Source organism: Protopterus annectens, chromosome 2.part0, assembly GCF_019279795.1.
Source record: "Protopterus annectens isolate FY-2018-M chromosome 2.part0, PAN1.0, whole genome shotgun sequence".
NCBI classification, from domain to species: domain Eukaryota; kingdom Metazoa; phylum Chordata; order Ceratodontiformes; family Protopteridae; genus Protopterus; species Protopterus annectens.
The window spans coordinates 946484514-946504383 of NC_056728.1; the positions used below are offsets into that span (position 1 = coordinate 946484514).

The 19870-nt window shown below is 41.9% G+C and overlaps 1 protein-coding gene across 3 annotated transcripts in view; it reads left to right on the forward strand.

The window, feature by feature from the left end:
- Window positions 1–19870, forward strand: part of SH3GL2 (SH3 domain containing GRB2 like 2, endophilin A1) — a 2269193-nt gene that overhangs the window by 1558452 nt on the left and 690871 nt on the right. For all 3 annotated transcript variants that reach the window (XM_044061202.1, XM_044061204.1, XM_044061205.1), the window contains exon 4: window positions 8969–9109. In XM_044061202.1, the coding sequence (XP_043917137.1) occupies window positions 8969–9109 (141 nt within the window). The remainder of the gene's footprint in view (window positions 1–8968; window positions 9110–19870) is intronic.

Here is a 19870-nt window from a genome sequence, read left to right on the forward strand (position 1 = left end):
AGTTTCTTCTGATTTCCCCAATTTGCTGCCATTACCACTGTCTTATCTGTGATTAGTTTCATCCCATGTGCCTTCAGTTTAACATTCCATTCTGCTATCCTTTGCTGGAGTTCTAGCTCAGAGTCTGCCTGCAATGCCACATCGTCTGCATGCAGCAACTTTGTTGACCTCCCCCCTCCAACCTGTTTCTTAATGTAGTCCATCACCAGTATGAACAGCAGTGGGCTCAGAGCTGAACCCTCATGTACACCCACACCCACTGGGAACTGGGAACCCCTCTGTGAGGCCAAACACTGTTTGCACTTGAGTCATTGGGTCCTTGTACATAGCCTGTAGTAATTCTACCAATGTTTCTGGGACTTCAAATCATGGCAGTACTGCCCAGATCAGCTTTCTTGGGACCTTGTCATGTGCTTTCTTCAAGTCTAGGAATGCCCAGTTGGACTCTCTCCTCATCTCTAACTTCTTCTTAAGTATCTGTCTCACTGCAAACATTGGGTCAATTGTGTTGCATCCTGATATGAATTTGAACTGTTCATCTCCCACCTTACATTTTACTACTCTGCGTATCTGTTTATCAATAACCCTCTCCACTGTGGATGTCCCCTTTGTTCTTGTACACTGACACGAGTATGCTTACTCTCCAGTCATCTGGGATACGCCTTTCTTGCCACACTGCTGTTAGTACCCTCAGGAGCCATTTCTCCCCCATCTCACCCAGCACCTTTTATCATATCTGCTGCGACCTCATTTGAGCCTGCTGCTTTCCCTGTCTTCATTTTCCTTAGTGCTATTCTTACTTCTTCTAAGGTGGGCTCCTCTTCTTCTCTCATCATTGGCTGTTTCTGGGGCAGTACAGCCTCAGTGGGATTTTCTTCATTCAAAAGCTGATGGAAATACTCCTTCCATCTGCCTTTGATGTCCTGCGGACTGGTGAGCAGGTTGTTGCTGGCATCACTTATGAATGGTATCTGACTATCTTCTTTATCTTTCTGCCTTTGCCTTGCAACCTGATATAGTTTCTTTGTGCCCCTTACTGAGTCACTTTCCAGAAGTTGGTACAGTGCCTCTGATGCCCTATTCTTCTCTATTGCAACTTCTTTCTTAGCTTCTTTGTTAGAAAACCAGTAGTCCTTCCTAGCCTGATCAGTATTTTTCTATCTTCCACTTCTTCCTGCACTCCTCCTTTCTTTTGATGACTTCCTGGACTTCTGCATTTCACCACCAGCTTTCTTTATGTACCTTATTTCCATACCTGGCTTGCCCGCATATCTTTTCTGTAGTCCTAACACATGCTGTTTTTAGGTACTGCCATTCTTGTTCAACTCCACGTATTTCCTCCTCTTCTTAGGGTGCTAGAGCCCTGAGTAATTCCATGAACTGTTGTACTTTCTCTCCAGTCAACTTCCAGGTCTTCAGCGTAGTCTCTGTTGACCGTAGAGCCTTATTTGACCACTGCTTGCAGCTGACTGTAGCAACTAGTGGTTTATGCTGTGGGCCGACTTTGCAATCATGGATTTTACCCCAGTGCCTTTTCCTAACTAGGAGGAAGTCTACCTGAGTTGCATGTTGGCTACTCTTGTATGTGATCTTGTGACTGTCTGTCTTTCTGAACAATGTGTTGGCTACTATTAAGCCATTAGCAAGACAAAAGTATAGAATGGCTTCTCCTTCTTTATTCCTGTTGCCCCATCCATGTGGACCCAGGCAGTCCCCATATCCTGTTCTGTCTGCCCCGATATACGCATTCTCCTCACCCATTATAAACACCAATTCATGGTGTCCTGCTTTATCTAGTAGGTCCTGCAACTGCTGTCTGAATGCACTCTTTTCCTCACTATCACAACCCTGCTATGGGGCATAGGCTGAGATTATGAATACTGCCCTATCATTACACTGGCTTCTGATTGCCATGAGTCTGTCATTAATTCTGATGATATCCCTCACTACCTTCTGAAGCCTCTCTCTCACCGCAATTCCTACACCATTTCTATCCTGTCCCCCTCCTGAGTAATAGAGTCTGGATCCTAAGCCAAGTGGCTTAGCTGCACTGCCCCTCCATCTCATCTGTTGGATACATAGGATGTACGGCCTCCTCCTTATCATCAAGTCATCCACTTCCAGGCTGCATCCTGTCAGTGAACTCACATTAAGCGTAGCAATTCCCAGTTAATGTTTGGCAGGTTGGTTGGTTTTACATCCAGCTTTCACTCAACAGAGCTATCCCAGTTAACCCAGGCTGGGCAACTAAACACCAGCCAGCCAGTAGCTGGGCTTTATGGCTGGTACACACTGGCCAATAGGGGCACATATACCCCTCCCACCGTTAGCAAGGGTCCCTGTAGTAGGTGAGAGTAGACTGGGTCCTCAACCCATTTTTCACCGGTAACTACACATGCCCATTTTGATGACATTAGTCATAGGTTCATAGGTTGGTGCTAGGCTATCAGCCCTAGGGCCTATACAAGCCTAGCCATAACAATTCCCTGGCTATTTCTTCCCACATTATTTACTTTCCTGGACCCCTGTCTAGCAGGGCGACTGACGTGATCCCTGGGGTGAATTTCCTTTCTCCCATCCAATCGTCAAGGTTCCTCTTGAAGAGGTCCAAAGAGGCACTCTGCTTTACATGTATGGGCAATCAATTCCAGAGTCTGGGGAGTCTCTGGGTCAGGAACCTATCCCTCCAGCATGTTTTGTTTATTGTGATGACAAGGTTTAGATCCCTGGAGCATGTAGCTCTGAGGGATTGGGATTTCTTTAAGTGTAGCATGTCCAGCAGCTCTGGGTTTGACATGGCCTTGTATGTTAAGCAGGGATCGCCTCTGAGTAGACGATATGTGACAGAGTATAGCTGGAGTTTTTTAAGGCGGTCAGCATAGGGCATCTGCTTTAGGCCTGTGATTCTTTTAGTGAGGTATTTCTGAGGCCTTTCCAGTTGTTGCAGATGTCTTGAGAGGTACATACCAAATGGGGCGTTGTATTCTATAATGGGTCTAATGAGGGATGAGTACAGTGGGACAATGACCTCCTTTTTTCTGGATGAAAAGCCCTTCGTGATGAGGTGTGCCACATAGAAGGATTTCCTGACTGTTGTGGTGATGTGGTTATCGAAGGTGAGACCACTGTCCACCTGTGTCCCTAAGTCTCTTATCACACTTTCTGTGTTTAGTGTACTGCCACCTATATGGTAATTCATGGATACATGTTTTTTCCCCAAAGGGAATAACAATACATTTCTTGGCATTGAGCTTGAGCCCATGGCTCTGGCACCAAGCATCTGTTTCTGTAAGGCCCTTTTGTAGAGTATCCACATCATTTGGGGATTCAATAATGGCTCCCAGTTTGCAGTCATCTGCAAACTTTGTTAGCCAGAGTCCCTTAGTGTTGGCCTGTACTTCAGAGAAGTAGATGCCAAACAAGAGTGGCCCCAGGACTGAACCCTGAGGTACTCCACTTGTCACTTGTCTGGAGCTTGATTTTGGAGTCGGCTACTTTTACAGTGTGGGTTCTATCAGTAAGCCATATAGCAACCCATTGGGTGACATAGGGATTAATGCCCAACTTAGTAAGTTTATCTATGATTCCAGAGTGGGGAATGGTGTCAAAGGCCTTGGCAAGGTCTAGATAGGCTGTGTGGACCAACCTACCCTTGTCCATGGCTCTGGAGACTGATTCAAAGAAGTCAATCAGGTTCAGGAGACAAGATCGGCCCTTCACAAACCCAAACTGGGTGGGGTCCAGTGTTTGAAGGTTGCCAATGTCTTTGTTTATAAGTTCCATGATAATACGCTCCATGGCCTTGCAGATAAGGCTTGTCAGACTGATGGGACGGTAGTTTCCGGGATCCAAGGTGGATCCCCCCTTGTGGATTGGGATAACTGTAGCTCTGCGCCACTCAGTGGGCATGAAACCTGAGGTGAGACTATGAATAAACATGACACTTAGGTGAGGTGCGACTTCATATTGTAGTTCATGTAGTACACAGCCTGGGATGTCATCTGGTCCCATGGATGCTGTATTCTTGGCTTTAGAGAGTGTGTTTTGTACCTGTGTGGCCGTTATTACTGGAATTTGGCAATCTTCCGGTATTGAGATGGGCCATTTAGGGGGTGAGAGGGGGGGTGAAGTTGGCACTGAATCGATCTGCCAGGATATTGGCAATATCCTTCAGATCAGTATATTTAATGCCATTCTGTTTTAGCTCAGAGCAGATCTGAGCATTGCCATTTAGATTCTTGACATAGTTATAAAATGCTTTGTGGTTGTCTTTGGAATTTTTGGCAATTTTATTTTCGTAACTAGCTTTGGAGGAATTTATGAGGCATCTCAGTTTCTTACTGAGGCTAGTAAGGGAGTGTTTTGCATCCTGGGATTTTCCTCTTTTCTGCAAAAGTTTCTTCCTTTTGTTGTAAAGTTTGTTTATGGCAGGGGACCACCAGATTGGCTTCCTTTTTTTGGATGAGAGCATTTTGGTTCTATTTGGGATGGCACAATTCATGCATGAGTGGATGTGCTCATACAGTGCCTTAGTGTAGGATTCAGCAGTTGAACTTTCAGTTCCCGTCTGCATGGGTGTCATGAAGTTTGTCACTTCTGACTTGAGTAGCATGAAGTTGGCTTTGGAGAATTTTTTTATGGTGGTTTCTTTACTGGGGGGTGGGGGTGGGATGTGGATGTTAAGGGTGATTAGCTTATGGTCAGACCTGACTAACGAGAGGGTGACCATAGGTATGGAGCATTGATTTCCCATGTTGGTAATGACCAGGTCTAGGATATTGGAGCCCCTGGTGGGACTATGGATTAGTTGATCCAGGGCGTTGGAATTTATGAATTCCAAGAACCGTTGTGCAAAGGTGTTGGGACATGAGTAGTTCTCCCAGTTAATGGCAGGGTAGTTAAAAATCACCCAGTATTAGGGTGTTTGGTTCTATCTTAATATTTTCCAGTATGTTTAGAAAGGTGTAGTGAGAATCTTGGGATATGGTGGGGGATCTGTAGCAAGCTACAATTTGGATTGCAGTCTTACCTAGTGTTAGTTGCACTTGGAGAATTTCAGACACATTGTGTTGGCCAACTAGCCTGGTGGTGTGAATATCCTTGGTGAATATTGACACTCCTCCACCTTTAGTGTTTCGGTCCTGGTTTGGTGGCCGAAAAGTGTGGTAAGAGTTGTAGCCTGGTATTGCAGGGGTGCTCTCTGGAGCCTTGAACCAGGTCTCAGTTACTGCACAGATATCGATGTTCTCCATTTTTAGGAGTGCCTTGAGAGAGTGCATTTTGAGGTTTAGACTTCTAGCATTGAGTAGCATTACCTTCAGATTTTGCATGCTTGTACCTGTTACGGTGGTGGTTTTGTCCTTTGAAGTTTGCCTAAAAAAGGCACTACAGGGGTGTCAAGAGCCTTAGCCAGTAACCTGAATCCCAGGGGCAACAGGTGCAGACCATCTCTGGCAAAGCATCGTGGTCTGTCAGTCATGTCATCCCAGGCAGACAGATACTGGATCCCCTTTGAATGACACCATAAGCTTAGCCAATTGTTGAAGTCAATCATTTTATCCTTATATTGTGGTATCATTCTGGGCGAAGGCAAGATGCTACTCAGGGCTAGGGTCATACCTGCCTGGGCCACATGATCCGAGAGCTCTTCCATGTCTCTCTTCATGTAGTTCAGGGAGGTACGTCTCAAGTCATTCACTCCAACATGGACAATGACAGAGTCATATTTGTACTTGTTGTGGAGTGACTTGAGTGCATGCGTTATGTGGCGGATCCTAGCACCCGACAGGCAGCTGACTATAATTTTCTCCTTATTCAACCTGGTGAGAGGGACATCAGTGTGCCGGACTATAGAGTCACCTATGACTAAAGTGTTAGGTACATTGTCTTGTCTTAGGGGCTGTTGCTGGGTGGTACACTGGCGTTGTGAACTATGCGACACATTGGTTGTGACTGGTGTTTGTTTGCATTTCAGCTTCAGAGGTCTTTGTTGCTTGGGCAGGTTACAGTTAAGGGCCTCTGCATATGTGGATTTAGTGTTGCTATATGTGGGTGTTGGTGGTGCGGGTTTAGAAGGGCTATGTGTTGCTTGAGGTGTAGTGTGGGTGTTAACCTTCTCCTCTTGACTGTTTAGCACAATCTTGGGTGGAGAGAGCTTTGCTTCCATTTTGGCTATGTAAGTGCATCTCTCACAGGTTGTAGTGTTGGGTGGTAGGAGGAGAGGGTTGTCTGTGTACATGAGGCAATTGCTGCATTGCCCCAGTATGCCCAGATTCACCAGGTGGACAGGAGAAATCACCGGAAGCTGACCCTTGGACATGCCTGGTTTGGGGCTTTTTTTTTCTTTGTAAAGTATAGGAGCTGTTTCCCTAGCAAGGTACTTTGCAGTTATAGGCTGTTTAGTGCCTACTATTAATTTCTCCTTGTTAACAAGGAGAGTTCAGTGTTTGTATGAGTTTAAGGCTTCCTAGTGCTTTCCAGCAGGTATTAGAGAACGTGCTAGTCACAGGGATGCTTAAAGGTAAGATTGAAAAGAATGCACTCTGCAGTGTGCACTAGAGAAGTTAGATGTGAAAGTAGGCAACTTGAGTTTTACCTGTTTAAAAAGTTAAGGTTTAGTGGAGAGTTACTATTTTTAAAACAGCAAGATGGATTGAAAGGGGTGGTCACTTTTGTATTTTGGTACTATGAAATACTGTAGGATGGCCAATAAATTTAAATAATTGAAGGGGTGGGATTTTAAAAATGATGATTTTGTGATTACTCACATAAGCCAGTGAAAGTAGAGAGAAATGAGATATATGGTCAGATTAACATAAGAGGCGGGCAACTAGAAAGACAGTGGTATTTAACAAGACAACTTAAATGGGTGGGAGGGCGGGAAAAAATTCTTCCTGACTCAGAACAGAGAGAGCTGTGGTCTCTTTTGAAGTTTTAATATGCTGTTAAAACAGAATGCAAGCAAAACACAAAGTAAAGAAAAACTACAGTATTCAAAATATAGAAATGCAATACAGTAATACAAAAAATAAAAGCAAACTAACCTTTCCTTCACAGCAAAGTGTAGCAGAGTCTGGATGAGCCTTTCTGGTAAAGATGACCGAATCACCTGGAGCCATATTTTACACCATTGAGTAGCTAGCCTTGCCACAGAGAGCAGTCTGTGATCCGTGTTCTCCTATCTTGAGGATACTGCACACCACAGTAAATGCCCATAGCGGTTGGTCTGTACAACTCTTCCCCCTATAGGCCACCATGTAGAGTCTGTGCTGCTGCCCACAGCCCCATTCATTGATGGGTTTGCAATGGAAACACTCAGCATGTTTTTTGGACATGGGAAAAACCCCAGAGAGACACAGGGAGAACATGCAAACTCCAAACAGGCATTGGTTGGAGGTCAGGATTGAACGTTGTACTTTGTGCATGGGAGGAAAGACCTTAACCATTATGCCAGCTGGTCTCTAAACTGCAAAACTATCATTGTGAAAGCAGCAATAATATTAAACTACTTACAGTGTTGAATGTTATGGTCATTATAACTAATCATTGCTTTGGTTCACAAAACTTGGCGGCTTGGTAATTAGTACTCTAATTTTTGGCACTGAAATACATCATAAACATTGTTCTTGTCGAAGACAATATATATTAATATGGTTCCACTTGAAAACATCGAAAACCCATAACATCTAAACCACAACATCTAAATCCCAAAACATCTAAATCTCATAACTTCAAATCTCAAAACATTGAAAGCTACAAAGCAACTATAAATAACATCCCACAGAGGTTTTACTATGTTTATGCAGGAGGGCAAGCTCCCCTGCACCCCCCACACCCCTCTTAAATTAAATATACCAACTCCGAGGTTGCACCGTATGACCTCGGAGTTGGTATATTTAATTTACGGGGGGGTGCAGGGGGGCTTGCTCTCCTGCATAAATGTAGTCAGCAGTGTGTGGGATGTTATTTATAGTTGCTTTGTAGTTTTCAATGTTTTGAAATTTGATGTTATGAGTTTTAGATGTTTTGGATTTTCGATCATTTGGTCTCGCTATTTTGAATTTAGATCTTATGAGCTTTCGATCATATGAAGTGGAACCATTAATATATAGGGATAGGTAAGGCCATAACCAAAATAAGCAGGTTATGTTTATAAGTATTAAGCAGGGACAGAACTATATTGAAACTGATTATTTTCCATGCCTGTAGTGAATTATATATAGGATTATAATCTGGTCTTTGATCATAAGCAACTTGTGTGTTCAAAACATGCTTGTCATGAAATTCACCTCAAGAATGGAGTGAAAGAGGAAACATCTGATCATTAATTTGTTGCAGTCATTGTAGCATTATCTGTTTAATTTACTACCAGTTAAAAAGTGTAGGAGTGTGAGGTATTTTACACCTTTGAAAGCCATAAATTACTTAGCAATGTCACATAGAAAGCAGGCAAAAGAGAAGTGTCTTCTGTGAACAAACAGCTGTTAGACTTCACTCTGTCCAAAAGTTTTTGTGAACGTGACATGTATATCATATTTTAAAGCTACAAATTGCTTCAGATGCTGTTCTGCATTGGCCACTGTTACGCTATAATGTGACACTAGAATTTAACAGCCATAAGAGGTGCTTATCAAAGTGTTGCCTAATTAAAGTGCAAGTGCCATTCTTCCATCAGGTCCTTATTAACGTGACCTGTTGGAGTGAAATCACAACACTCCGTGCATAGCACACATTTTCTACCTATTTTCTTATTCACAGTGGCTCATCTCTCCTTGGCTAAGCGGAACTCTTGTTTGCCCTTCCTACAAATTAACTGTCTACTTAAGCATATGACATTTTAATATGGATGACATTGCAGAGTTTCTTTTGTTTCTTAAAGTTTGTAATTTAGGGTTAATGACTCATTTGTCAATTTTATATGTCACTCGATGCACCTTTTGTAATCTTGTCTTTACTTTTGTTTCTGCAGCCTCAAGAGCTAAGCTCAGCATGATCAGTACAGTGTCAAGGATGCGAGGGCAAGAGAAAGGACCAGGCTATCCTCAGGCAGAAGCCCTACTAGGAGAAGCTATGCTCAAGTTTGGAAGAGAACTTGAAGATTCCTGTTTTGGTAGGCCTCATTGTCAAAAACTAATTTGTTAACACAACAGTCTTGTCAGTGTTCTGTCCATTTTCTCCAACATAGACATGTGTTGTAATGTTATATTGTTTAGTTAGATTTTTGTTCCTCGATTATGTCTTTAAAGGTCTTCTGAGCCTGACAAAATCGAACTTTGATAGATCTAATGCTTAGACACTTTATAGCTTAGATTTCACCTTAGCTGTCACTTGTATTATAGAGATCACTGCAGAAGGATGGGATAGTTTTCTGTGAGCCATCTTCTGCTTGCGTTGCTTCTTCTGAAATGCTTTAATATTTTGATGCACATTCTACTTATATTGTAATATTTTTACAAATACTTTAAACATAATGGTTAAGGTGTTTCCCTTACAAACACAAGGTGCAGGGTTTGATTTTCATATGGGGTACTGGCTAGGCTTAAAATGGCTCCCAAGGGCAAATAGCCTAGTACTCATTTATGAAGCTGTGAACCAGATAGGTTGCAGCACAAAAACCCATGGCAGTCTCTGCTCCCTGACTTTACTCATAACGTTCTTATCTTAAGATCTACCCTTTTATTCAGATAAGAGAGCCAGCTTCCAATTCAATGTTTATGCCTCACACACAACCAGTAAAATTATTTTTTGTCTCCTGTGAGGCATAATGTTCAGTGTCTTGCCGAAGTCCACAGAATTCCCATTTTCTACGTTAGTGTTCACATAACTATAAAACTTTCTTGAAAATCATTATTGTTTAGTATTAGGAGTTTGTTTTTATTAACAATACAAACTTTGAGAATACAAGCAATCCTGATATCAAAATGCTTATATGTACATATGAACAGTTGTAGAAGTATAAACTATAATATATAAAATATAGAAGTAAAACACCTAGAAGTGAAAATGTATGTATGTATGACCAAGGCTACATTCAGTTTGTTATAGATATACATTACACTTATTTTTTTTTTCTGTCTTGAGAGAATTTTCAGCCTCCCAAATACTGCGACCTACAGATTTATCACAGATAACCCAGACTGGTGGGTAACCTATTCTGTGGCTGTAATTCAATTCTTCCTGTCTGATCTGCCTTCCCACTATTTCCTTTACTCTGAATCTCCCACCTGTGTGTCATACCTTGCATCTTTCTCTTAAAGCCCACTCCCAGGGCCCTCCACATGCTCTTCAGCCATTTTTTTCATATAGTCTCCTACCCACACTGTTTTCCAAGCTTTACCTATAATCTTCCTCACGCAAACAGCTGATTTTGAAGTTCAATTTTGTCCTCCCATTTCACTTTCTGTTAAGAGCAACAACCCCAATAATACACAGTTTCCAATTTACCTCAATTGTACATCCAAATTTCTTCCCCTAAACTTTTTCAACTTGTTCCCACCATTTATGCATTTGGTGGCATTTTCTTCTCTGTATCTCCAGGATTTTGCAGACTGACCTCAGCTTTCTTCCATTTTCCTCACTGCTGTGTTGAACCATCTGTGACATAATCTACAACATGCAACTCCTACCAGATTAATTTGTTTCAATATTTGGTCTACTCCCCACACTTCCTCCCACAAATTTTGATCTGGCCATCCCTTGTCCTCTTCAACCCACTGATCTTTTATCCAACTCATTGCACTTACTGATATTTTAGACCCTAAATCCTTATAGATTATCCTTTTTCTGAGCTTTATACCACCTTGTCATTTTCCAAGCCCTTTCTGTCACTCCATATTTCCTGTTTTTATTACCTAAAGACCCTGTCCAACCTTTTAACACTGATGCTAATTTGTAATACAAATCAGAGTGTTTTACTTACAATCCATACTTTTCTATAACAGAATCGGGCTTCATGCAGATTCTTTTTTGTTTTCTTCATGCAGATTCTTAACTGTTTTAATGCCTACCTCTTCCCATTTTATCATAGTTTGTGCTTCTTCGTCTGACATTTTACCCCAACCATTTCTCAATCTTTTTCTTCTACTTCTCCCAAGAACCAAGTATAATGCACCAAAAACTATTCCACGATAATGTCATATTTCCAAAAACACGTTTCTGCAATCAAGCTGTATGTAAATTTTATTGAGCACTTTTATATAAAAATGCAACCTGAACTTCATCAGAATAAATTAAAATCCTGGAAAATTGCTCAATTAAAATGTCATCTGACTCTTAAAAATGCATTTGAAATATAACAGATAGAATAAAAACACTGTAAATAAACATAAATATTATCTAGTCATGACCATAACAACCTAGCAGATCTCATTTTTACACACTCATAATTGATATCCTGTTATATACCTGAGAATATGTTTGCATTTAATTTTAGCTGTAACATCAGTTCTTTGTATCTCAGCCTGTTTTCCCCAGTTCTCAACTCTAGAACTCATTGCAACTTTCTCTAGAATAAAAAAATAAAAAAATATTTTTATGCATTAAGGAATGTCTTTGTGAGGGCGGCCACTGTGGTGCAGCGGTTAGCGTTGCCGCCTCACAACAAGAGGTTCTCCGGTTCGATTCTCGGCTGGGTTGCTTTCTGTGCGGAGTCTGCATGTCCTCCCTGTGGTCGCGTGGGTTTCCTCTGGGTGCTCTGGTTTCCTCCCACATCCCAAAGACATGCAGTAGGTGGATTGGACACTCCAAATTGGCCCTAGGTGTGAGTGTGTGCCTTCTGTGGAAGGTTGGGCGCCGGGCTGGCAACTCGACACCGTAAAAACTCCACTGCCGATCATGAGCGGACAGATGATCCGCTGTGGCGACTCCTAACCAGGAAAAGCCGAAAGAAGAAGAAGGAATGTCTTTGTAAGGCATTATTAAAGTCCATTTTTCTAATTGAATATATTTGGTCATATATACCCTGTTGCAACCTTATTTCTGTTTTTCCCATATAAAATCCACTGCATTCAGAATATGCTCTTTGCTATGTACATCACCTCATTTGTGGTACAATTAAACCTCCCATCAGGTCTGATAGTTCTTGGGTAATTACCCACTGTAATATAAGGGACCTCCAAATACAATTAAAGCACCCAATAAAATTTATGTATGGCTTGATTGTGGAAGTGTATTTTTGGAGACGTGGCATTTTTATGGGATAGTTTTTGGCATATTATTTGTGGTCATTCACACCTATTTTCTGCATTTTGCCTTTACTACTCCCACTAATACACCTCATCCTGTTTATCTGTGACAATCATTGCAACTCTCTTTGTATCATTTGCCACATTTGTATACCGGTCTTTTCAGCCTTCTTCCCACTTAACCCACTTCAAATCCCCATTCACCTGACCTGTCAAATACTGATAGGCTATTATAGACCTAGCCATAAGATGCCGACTAGAAACTTGTTCCCTCCAAAACCTCCTAACAGTGCTTATGGTCTTAACCTGTCTTTCACAAATATAACTCATTCTCCCCTGCAAATAAAACAGTTACATCATTTCTGTATTTTCCCTCACATATCAGTCATTTAGAGGTATTGGTATATGCTGTGCTAAATAAATTAAATACGAAACAACTAAACATTTTACCAGCTGTACCCTAGCTCATAGTATGAGTTACTTCATGACCCATCTGTCTAACATTGTACTTGTCTCCTCTTTTAATTATGTCCAATTAATCTCTTTTATCCTCTGCATTATTTTATAAACCTTCAAACCCCAAATATTTAACATTCCCTTTTGCTGTAGGAAAAAGTAATTATTGCTAATAAACATTACCAATTTCTCCAGGTAAAAAATTAGACTTGACTCCCCCCCCATAAATTCCAAGACTGTAGGCCACCATTTATAAACATTTTCTAATAAAAGCTTATAGTCATCTGCGAATTGTAATATCCCATGTTTGACTTCCTCACCTAGTTTCCTATCCAGCTGCCGTCTGACTCTCTACCCAAGACTTTAAATAACTAAAAGTAATAACCCTTGCGATAGGGAGGGCTTCCTGCTTGTCCCATGGCTTACATAAGTTTTATCTGAATACCCCATCCACACAAAACTTAACCAGGTTGGAATGGCAAGATCTTTCTTTCATCAAGCTGTGTTATCTACCATTAGCCTAAGAAGTCACTTTCTGGAAGACAACCAGTTTGCCATCTATACTATTTTTGGGTAACTCCATTTGCACACCAGTCTCTGATAAATCTGTAGGTTTCAGTATTTGGAAGACTGAAAATTATCTCAAGACTTTTTCTAAGATGTAAACACTAATAGGTTAAATATTGCCTAGTTCCTCTCAAGGCCTGTTTTATATAAGAGATCCACTGTCACCCGACTTCAGTCATTTTACATTATACCACTTTCTAAAGAGAGGCTGTAAAGTTCTGCCAATGATTCAGTAGGTACCCCTGGAGAATCATTTAATTTACATATTTGTAAATGGTGAGATAACTTTAAATGAAATACACAGTTAATATGAAGGTTGAGCTACAGTGGACCACAGTGGCCTCTTGAGGAATGTTTTCCATGGCAAGTAGTTCTTTTTAGGAGAACTATACTAACCTTATGTGAATCCTGTTTTTCAGATGCACCTTTGCCATATCAGTGTTTAACAAAGGCAGAGATTTTGTTTTTATTAATTAATGCTAGTTTCCTATACGTAATATTCTGTATGTGGCAGATGTACAGTCTCTTCCTGAAACAGTACCAGTAAATTAATATTAGGCTGTACTTTCTTATATATTCCCCCTTTCACTGTGACACCAGTTTTTCTAGAATTCAATCTACAGTAAACAGAACTGAAATAGGTGCATGGTTGTATAATTCTATTAAATGCTGTTTTTGGAGAACAACTCAATTGATCGGGGGGGGGGCACTGTCATGGCACAACAACAGTGTTTCATAAATTTGCAAATCCTTGTCAGTTTGAAATTAAACATTTTCAGAAGTATATTTTCAAACTATTTTTTTTGGAGTATGTTATTACATCAAACAAAATTCAGTTGAAACAATTGAACAAAATGACAGTTTTATCATTTTTATATTTGTTTTATTGCTTTATGTTTTCTTTGTTGTTGAAAACTGTGATATGAATCGATTTATCTTTTGTGTGTCAATTTACTTTAGATGAGTTTTGTACTAGGGTTGTAGTACTATTTTTCAGTTATCTGAAGTGTGGTAGCAGTTTGATTTCTGTTCCGTATGGATGTCAGTTCAGCAGAAGGGAAGCAGGATAGGTAATCTTTAGTCTTTCTTCTCAGTTGTGAGTCTAGAATTAGTACATTGAAGTAAAGGATCGGAGTTTGCCCTTGAAAAATACATTCCCAGGGATTCAGAAATGCAGCATCCATGATTGCAGCCAAGAGAGCACTTTTTGCAGTGCATGTGTGATGAGTCAGAGTGCATATTATGTATGCATGCAGCCAGGCTGTTGTGAATAATGAGCAGGTCTTCGTAGTGGCCGCAGCAGAGACCCATGATCAGATGGTAATAAATCACCTCGCAGCCAGATTAAAGTATGAGCAACTGAGGTAAACATTGAGTGTACATAAACACCTCTGGAAGTCTTCCCAAGTCCATACACAGAGACAGGAAAGCACTACTGACTGTGTTGATATAGTGTACAGCAGTATATGTACAGAGAAACATTCCATGAAAGGGATAATGTCTTGGATGGTTAAGGGTGAAGAAGAGGTTTCCTTATAGCAACAGAAATCACAGAAATTGACAGAAAAGTGCAAATGGAGCTCCCCACCAAAATAGGGTGGCAAAACACAATGGGGAGAGTGATATGACAGTGCTTGAATGTTCAATAATGTGAAATTTGGAAAGAAGAGGAAGGCTACTGCAAAGTAACAATGTACCAATGTGCAGCATTCCTGACAACATCAGAGGGTTAGCAATGGATCTTTACTATAATGTGAATGTTATTAAAAAAGAAAATATAATACCCTCAGTTCCCAAGCAAGGGGAACTACCAAAATAGTCAGACCAAATGTAGTCATAAAAACACACACATATCAGACAAATGTAGAACATTTGCAGACTGATAGCAAGAAAAGAGAGATAAGCCTGAAGAGATCTGAACCCATGCCTTTCCTAGTGATACTCTCCATGCCCGTGACTTAGCAGGAGGAGCCAAAGAAACAGTCAGACTAAAAGGGGTCAGAAAACTCACACATATTAGGGAAATGTAACCAATTTTGTAGAATGCAAGCTGAACATTATAAAGCAATATACAACCCTAGGGGATTTAACTCCCTCACCAGTGGAAGTGACAGTGTAAATCTTTTCACGAGGACACTGAGCTATCAAAGCAATTAGAATAAAAGCATTAACTTTACTTTTTTCAGGTTTGCATGATGATGCGCAGCAAAATCTAGTACATTTGCACAGCTATTAGTGTGTGACAATGAATGCACTTAATGTTTACCACTGGATGAAAAGTGCCATTTTTCTTTTGTTATACACATACTTCAGCATTGCTGTCTGCAACATTGTGCAATGCATGAACACAGAAAAATTATTTTTTTTTATTGAAATGAGTGTGAGTCCGTATGTGTGTGTTGTTTTGTTTATTTTTGACCAGATTATGTGTCAACATAATGGGAACATATGGCAGAGACGAAAAGGGAAGCATGCATGGTGAGCAAAGAAGGAATAAGCAGGATGGAGGTGGGATAGGAGCATATCTCTCAAGTTCTTAGATCAGTTTATCCTGGAGAATTCCAACAATAGTTATAGTCATTTAGTGATGCCAATGTTCATCATTTGTCAGAAAAAGTACACTTTTTAAGATGAGCTCATCAAACAATAGAAGCCAGTCATGAACACATTAGTTCAAAAATCTGAAAAGTTAAAGATATTGGAGGGAGTATTTTTTTAGTGAGACATATGACCTTTTATTTAGTTACTTTTTTGAGGAAGGAAAATTGGAGAAGGAAGTCAGGAAAATAAGATGCTGCAAAGAGAGGAAGGTTAGTTTAAAGGGAAAGATGGACATGTCTGACAGACTGTGGAGTAACACACTGACGGAGGGAGAACGCAATACTGAAGTAGTGACATCAGACAAACAGAGGGAAGACAATGGTGAGGGGAGTATTGTACAACATACAGGGCGGGCATGTATACAAAAGGAAGTAGCACACGGCGTTGGAAGATAGGACTGGGAGGTCAAAGAAGCAGGTACTCAGTCATGTACACAGCACTGTGTAGTAATTTGCCTGACTTTTATTGGGTTTACCATCACGCAAACTGAGCAGTTCAGAAATAATAATTAGGGAATCTGTAAGAAGTATACTCATCATGGCAACAGAGGTGAATCCACAAAATGACAGGTGGAGAGCCTTACTGGGCTAAGGAAGAAGCTTTAGAGCACACAACTGTAGCCCAGTTGTTGGTTCATCCATTACACTTCCTGTTAGAGCTGGCTCCCTTCCTCACTTGTGCAAGTGATGATGACTGTGCTCTGCCATTTTTACTTTCTTTCTTGGTTTGCCTGCGGGTATGCACAACCTGGTGATAGTTTTCCACACAGTAAAGCAGTTTTGCATATGTATGTATATACATGTGTGTGTGTGTGTGTGTGTGTGTATGTGTATATATATATATATATATATATATATATATATAAAACAGTATTAGCAAATACATTTTATATACATATCTTTTGGGTATTTTTGGTCAGTAGAGACATCGCTCACTGTCAGGAAAAGCAGGTGTGGTGAGAACTACCAGCAGATACATATACACAGTGTTTGCAGAAACACCAAGCATATTTGTGCAGTGTATATTATCTGAACATGGCTGCGGTGGTGGTGCTGCAGTAGCGTTGTCGCCTCACAGTAAGACGTTGTCCTGTTCGATTCTCAGCTAAAGGGTCTTCTGTGTGGAGACATGCGTGAATGGGCGTACCTTCGTTGAAGGTTGTGCATCAGGCCTGGCAAGTCGGTACGTAAAAATCTACTGCCAATCATTAGCGGACCGGAGTTCCGCTGTGGCGACCCCTAAGATACAACATATTATCTGAACATGGACATATGACCAAGTTTAAATCTAACACAAATACAGCATTGCTGCATGGAACTTAAATGTTTCTGAATAGCGCTGGCATCTTGCTTTGCTCATTATCATATATGACACTTCATTATATATTCATTAGCAGATAACACTGCCAACCACATTATTTGGCCTAGCCATGTCATGTCATGAAGTTGGGTTTTTTGGATTAGACCCGCCCTGTGCATGGACAGTCATCACTAGCAAAGTAAAGTAAAACTGTATTGTCATTCAGACCATAAAACAAAAAGCACACAGCTGAACAAAATTACATTTCTTCAAGCTCATGTACAATGTATACCACATAAATGCAGAAATGAATACACATAAACAGTACAACCACAACAGAGTCCAACAAACAAGAACAAAATCTGAGACATCTGCAGGCACAGAAGGTTGCTCAACCATGCTTGATACATCATGGTGGCGATAAGAGTGACCACAACCATTCTCACATTCTCACCCCCACTAGCTTTATCTCCAACCATCAACAACTCAAGTCTCAGTCTGGTCTCCTCTGACAACAACATCAAAAAACTCCAAGATCTGGATTAATCAATCGGCTAACATACAAAAGATGGGTTACAGCTACCTGCAATTCAGTCAGCTGCTGCCAGTGAAGGCCTGAATGGCCATAACCAGGTCAACAATCACCTACAATCTTCACCATCCACACCACCCACTACAAACACTACAAGCTCATTTAACACACTGCAGAAATGTTTTCTGAATCCAGCCCATTTTTATATTTATTTTATATGCTTTTTGATGAAAGGATATTTTTGTATAAGGTTCTGTAGGGTTGATGGATTGACTTCTGATTTTTTGGATATGATGGTATGAGTTTTGATGCCATGACATGAATCCTTTTTCTTTCTGTCACCGTAACTTGGCAGCCTGATCTGTTAGATTGCAAAAAAGGTAGTTGTTTGATCACATGAATGGTTAACATTTGACTAACATCAGTCACCCTGGACACAAAATTATTGTACCCCCTCAATGACTTCCATTTTTTATTTCGGATGACTACGTGTGTGTGTGTGTGTGTTACCTATACCTTCCTACCTGATGTATGATTGATGATGTCCTCATCACACTAAATATACTCCCCACCCCCGGACTGCAACTGTTGGTTGGCCATTTGGCCTTTTCATTCAGTCTTGGCTGAAGACCAAGCCTCCCTGGGTTAAACAAGAGATCTGTAACCAATGTATTACCGCTTTGGAAGCCTAGACCCACTTTAATTTCTTGTATGGGAAGAGTAAAGTGGTAGGAAGCAGGCAGACCAATTTCCAGGTCTGATGGAGTGGCCTACCCTCCCCTTAGAGTCTTTATGCTCAGTGGCAGCTCCTTTGAGCTCCAGTGCATGCAGCCTTCTGTAGGAAATGTGCCTTCACATGGAGACTTCTCCAGCCAGTTCAGTTCCACAGGACATCGTGTGATCAACAGGCTTGTGCTCTGCCACACCTAATAGCACCCAGCGCTCTCAGGGGCACCATGTGATGAGCAGCCCTGTGCTCTGCTACACACAGTAATAGCCAGTGCTCTCAGGGGCAGCATGTGCTGAGCAGGCCCATGCCTTGCCACTCCTAGTAACAACCAGTGGTCTCAGGGCAGCATGTCAAGCCCGTACCCTGCCACACCCAGTAGTACCTAATGCTGTCAGGGGCACCATGTGCTGAGCAGGCCCGTGCCTTGCCACACCCAGTAATACCCAGTGCACTCAGGTGCAGCATGTGCTGAGCAGGCCCGTGCCTTACCACTCCTGGTAACACCCGGTCCTCTCAGGATCAGTATGTGCTAGGTAGGCCCATGCCCTGCCACACCCAGTAACAACCAGTGCTCTCAGGGGCAGCGTGTGCTGAGAAGGCCTGTTCTCTGCGTCAACCAGTAATACTCATTGCTACCAGGGGCAGCATGTCCTGAGCAGGCGTGTGCTCTGCATCAAACAGTAACACCCTGTGCTCTCAGGGGCAGCATGTGCTGTGCAAGTACATGCCCTGCCACATGCAGTAACACCCATTTCTGTCAACGGCACTATGTGCTGAGCAGGTCTGTGCTGTACCTTGCCCAGTAACAACCAGTGCTCTCAGAGGCAGCATCTGCTGAGCAGATCCATGCTCTGCCTCACCCAGTAACACCCAGTGCTGTCAGGGACAACATGTTCTGAATAGGCCCATGCCCTGCCACATCCAGTAATAAACAGTGCCCTCAGAGACAGCGTCTGCTGAGCAGATCTGTGCTCTGCCTCACTCAGTAATACCTGGTGCTCTCAGGGGTAGCATGTGCTGAGCAGGTCCATGCCCTGCCGCACCCAGTAACACCCACTGGTCTCAGGGGCAGCATCTGCTAAGCAGACCCATGCCCTGCTGCACCAAAGTAACACCTGGTCCTCTCAGGAGCAGCATATGCTGAGCAGGCCTGTGCTCTGCCATACCCAGTAACACCTGGTGCTCTCAGGGGCAGAATCTGCTGAGCAAGTCCATGTTCTGCTGAACCCAGTAACACTCTGTGCTGTCAGGAGCAGCATGTGCTGAGCAGGTCCATGCTCTGATACACCCTTTGCTCTCAGGGTGTCACTGGGTGTGACACACTGTGTTCTCAGGAGCAGCATGTTTTGAGTAGGCCCATACTCTGCCTCACTCGGTAATACCCGGTGTTCTCAGGAGCAACATATGTTGAGCAGGCCTGTGCTCTGCCTCACCCAGTAACAACCAGTGCTCCCACTTCTTTTGATTCAATGCTTATTGTTTTAGTGTGTTTCCAGGTATATG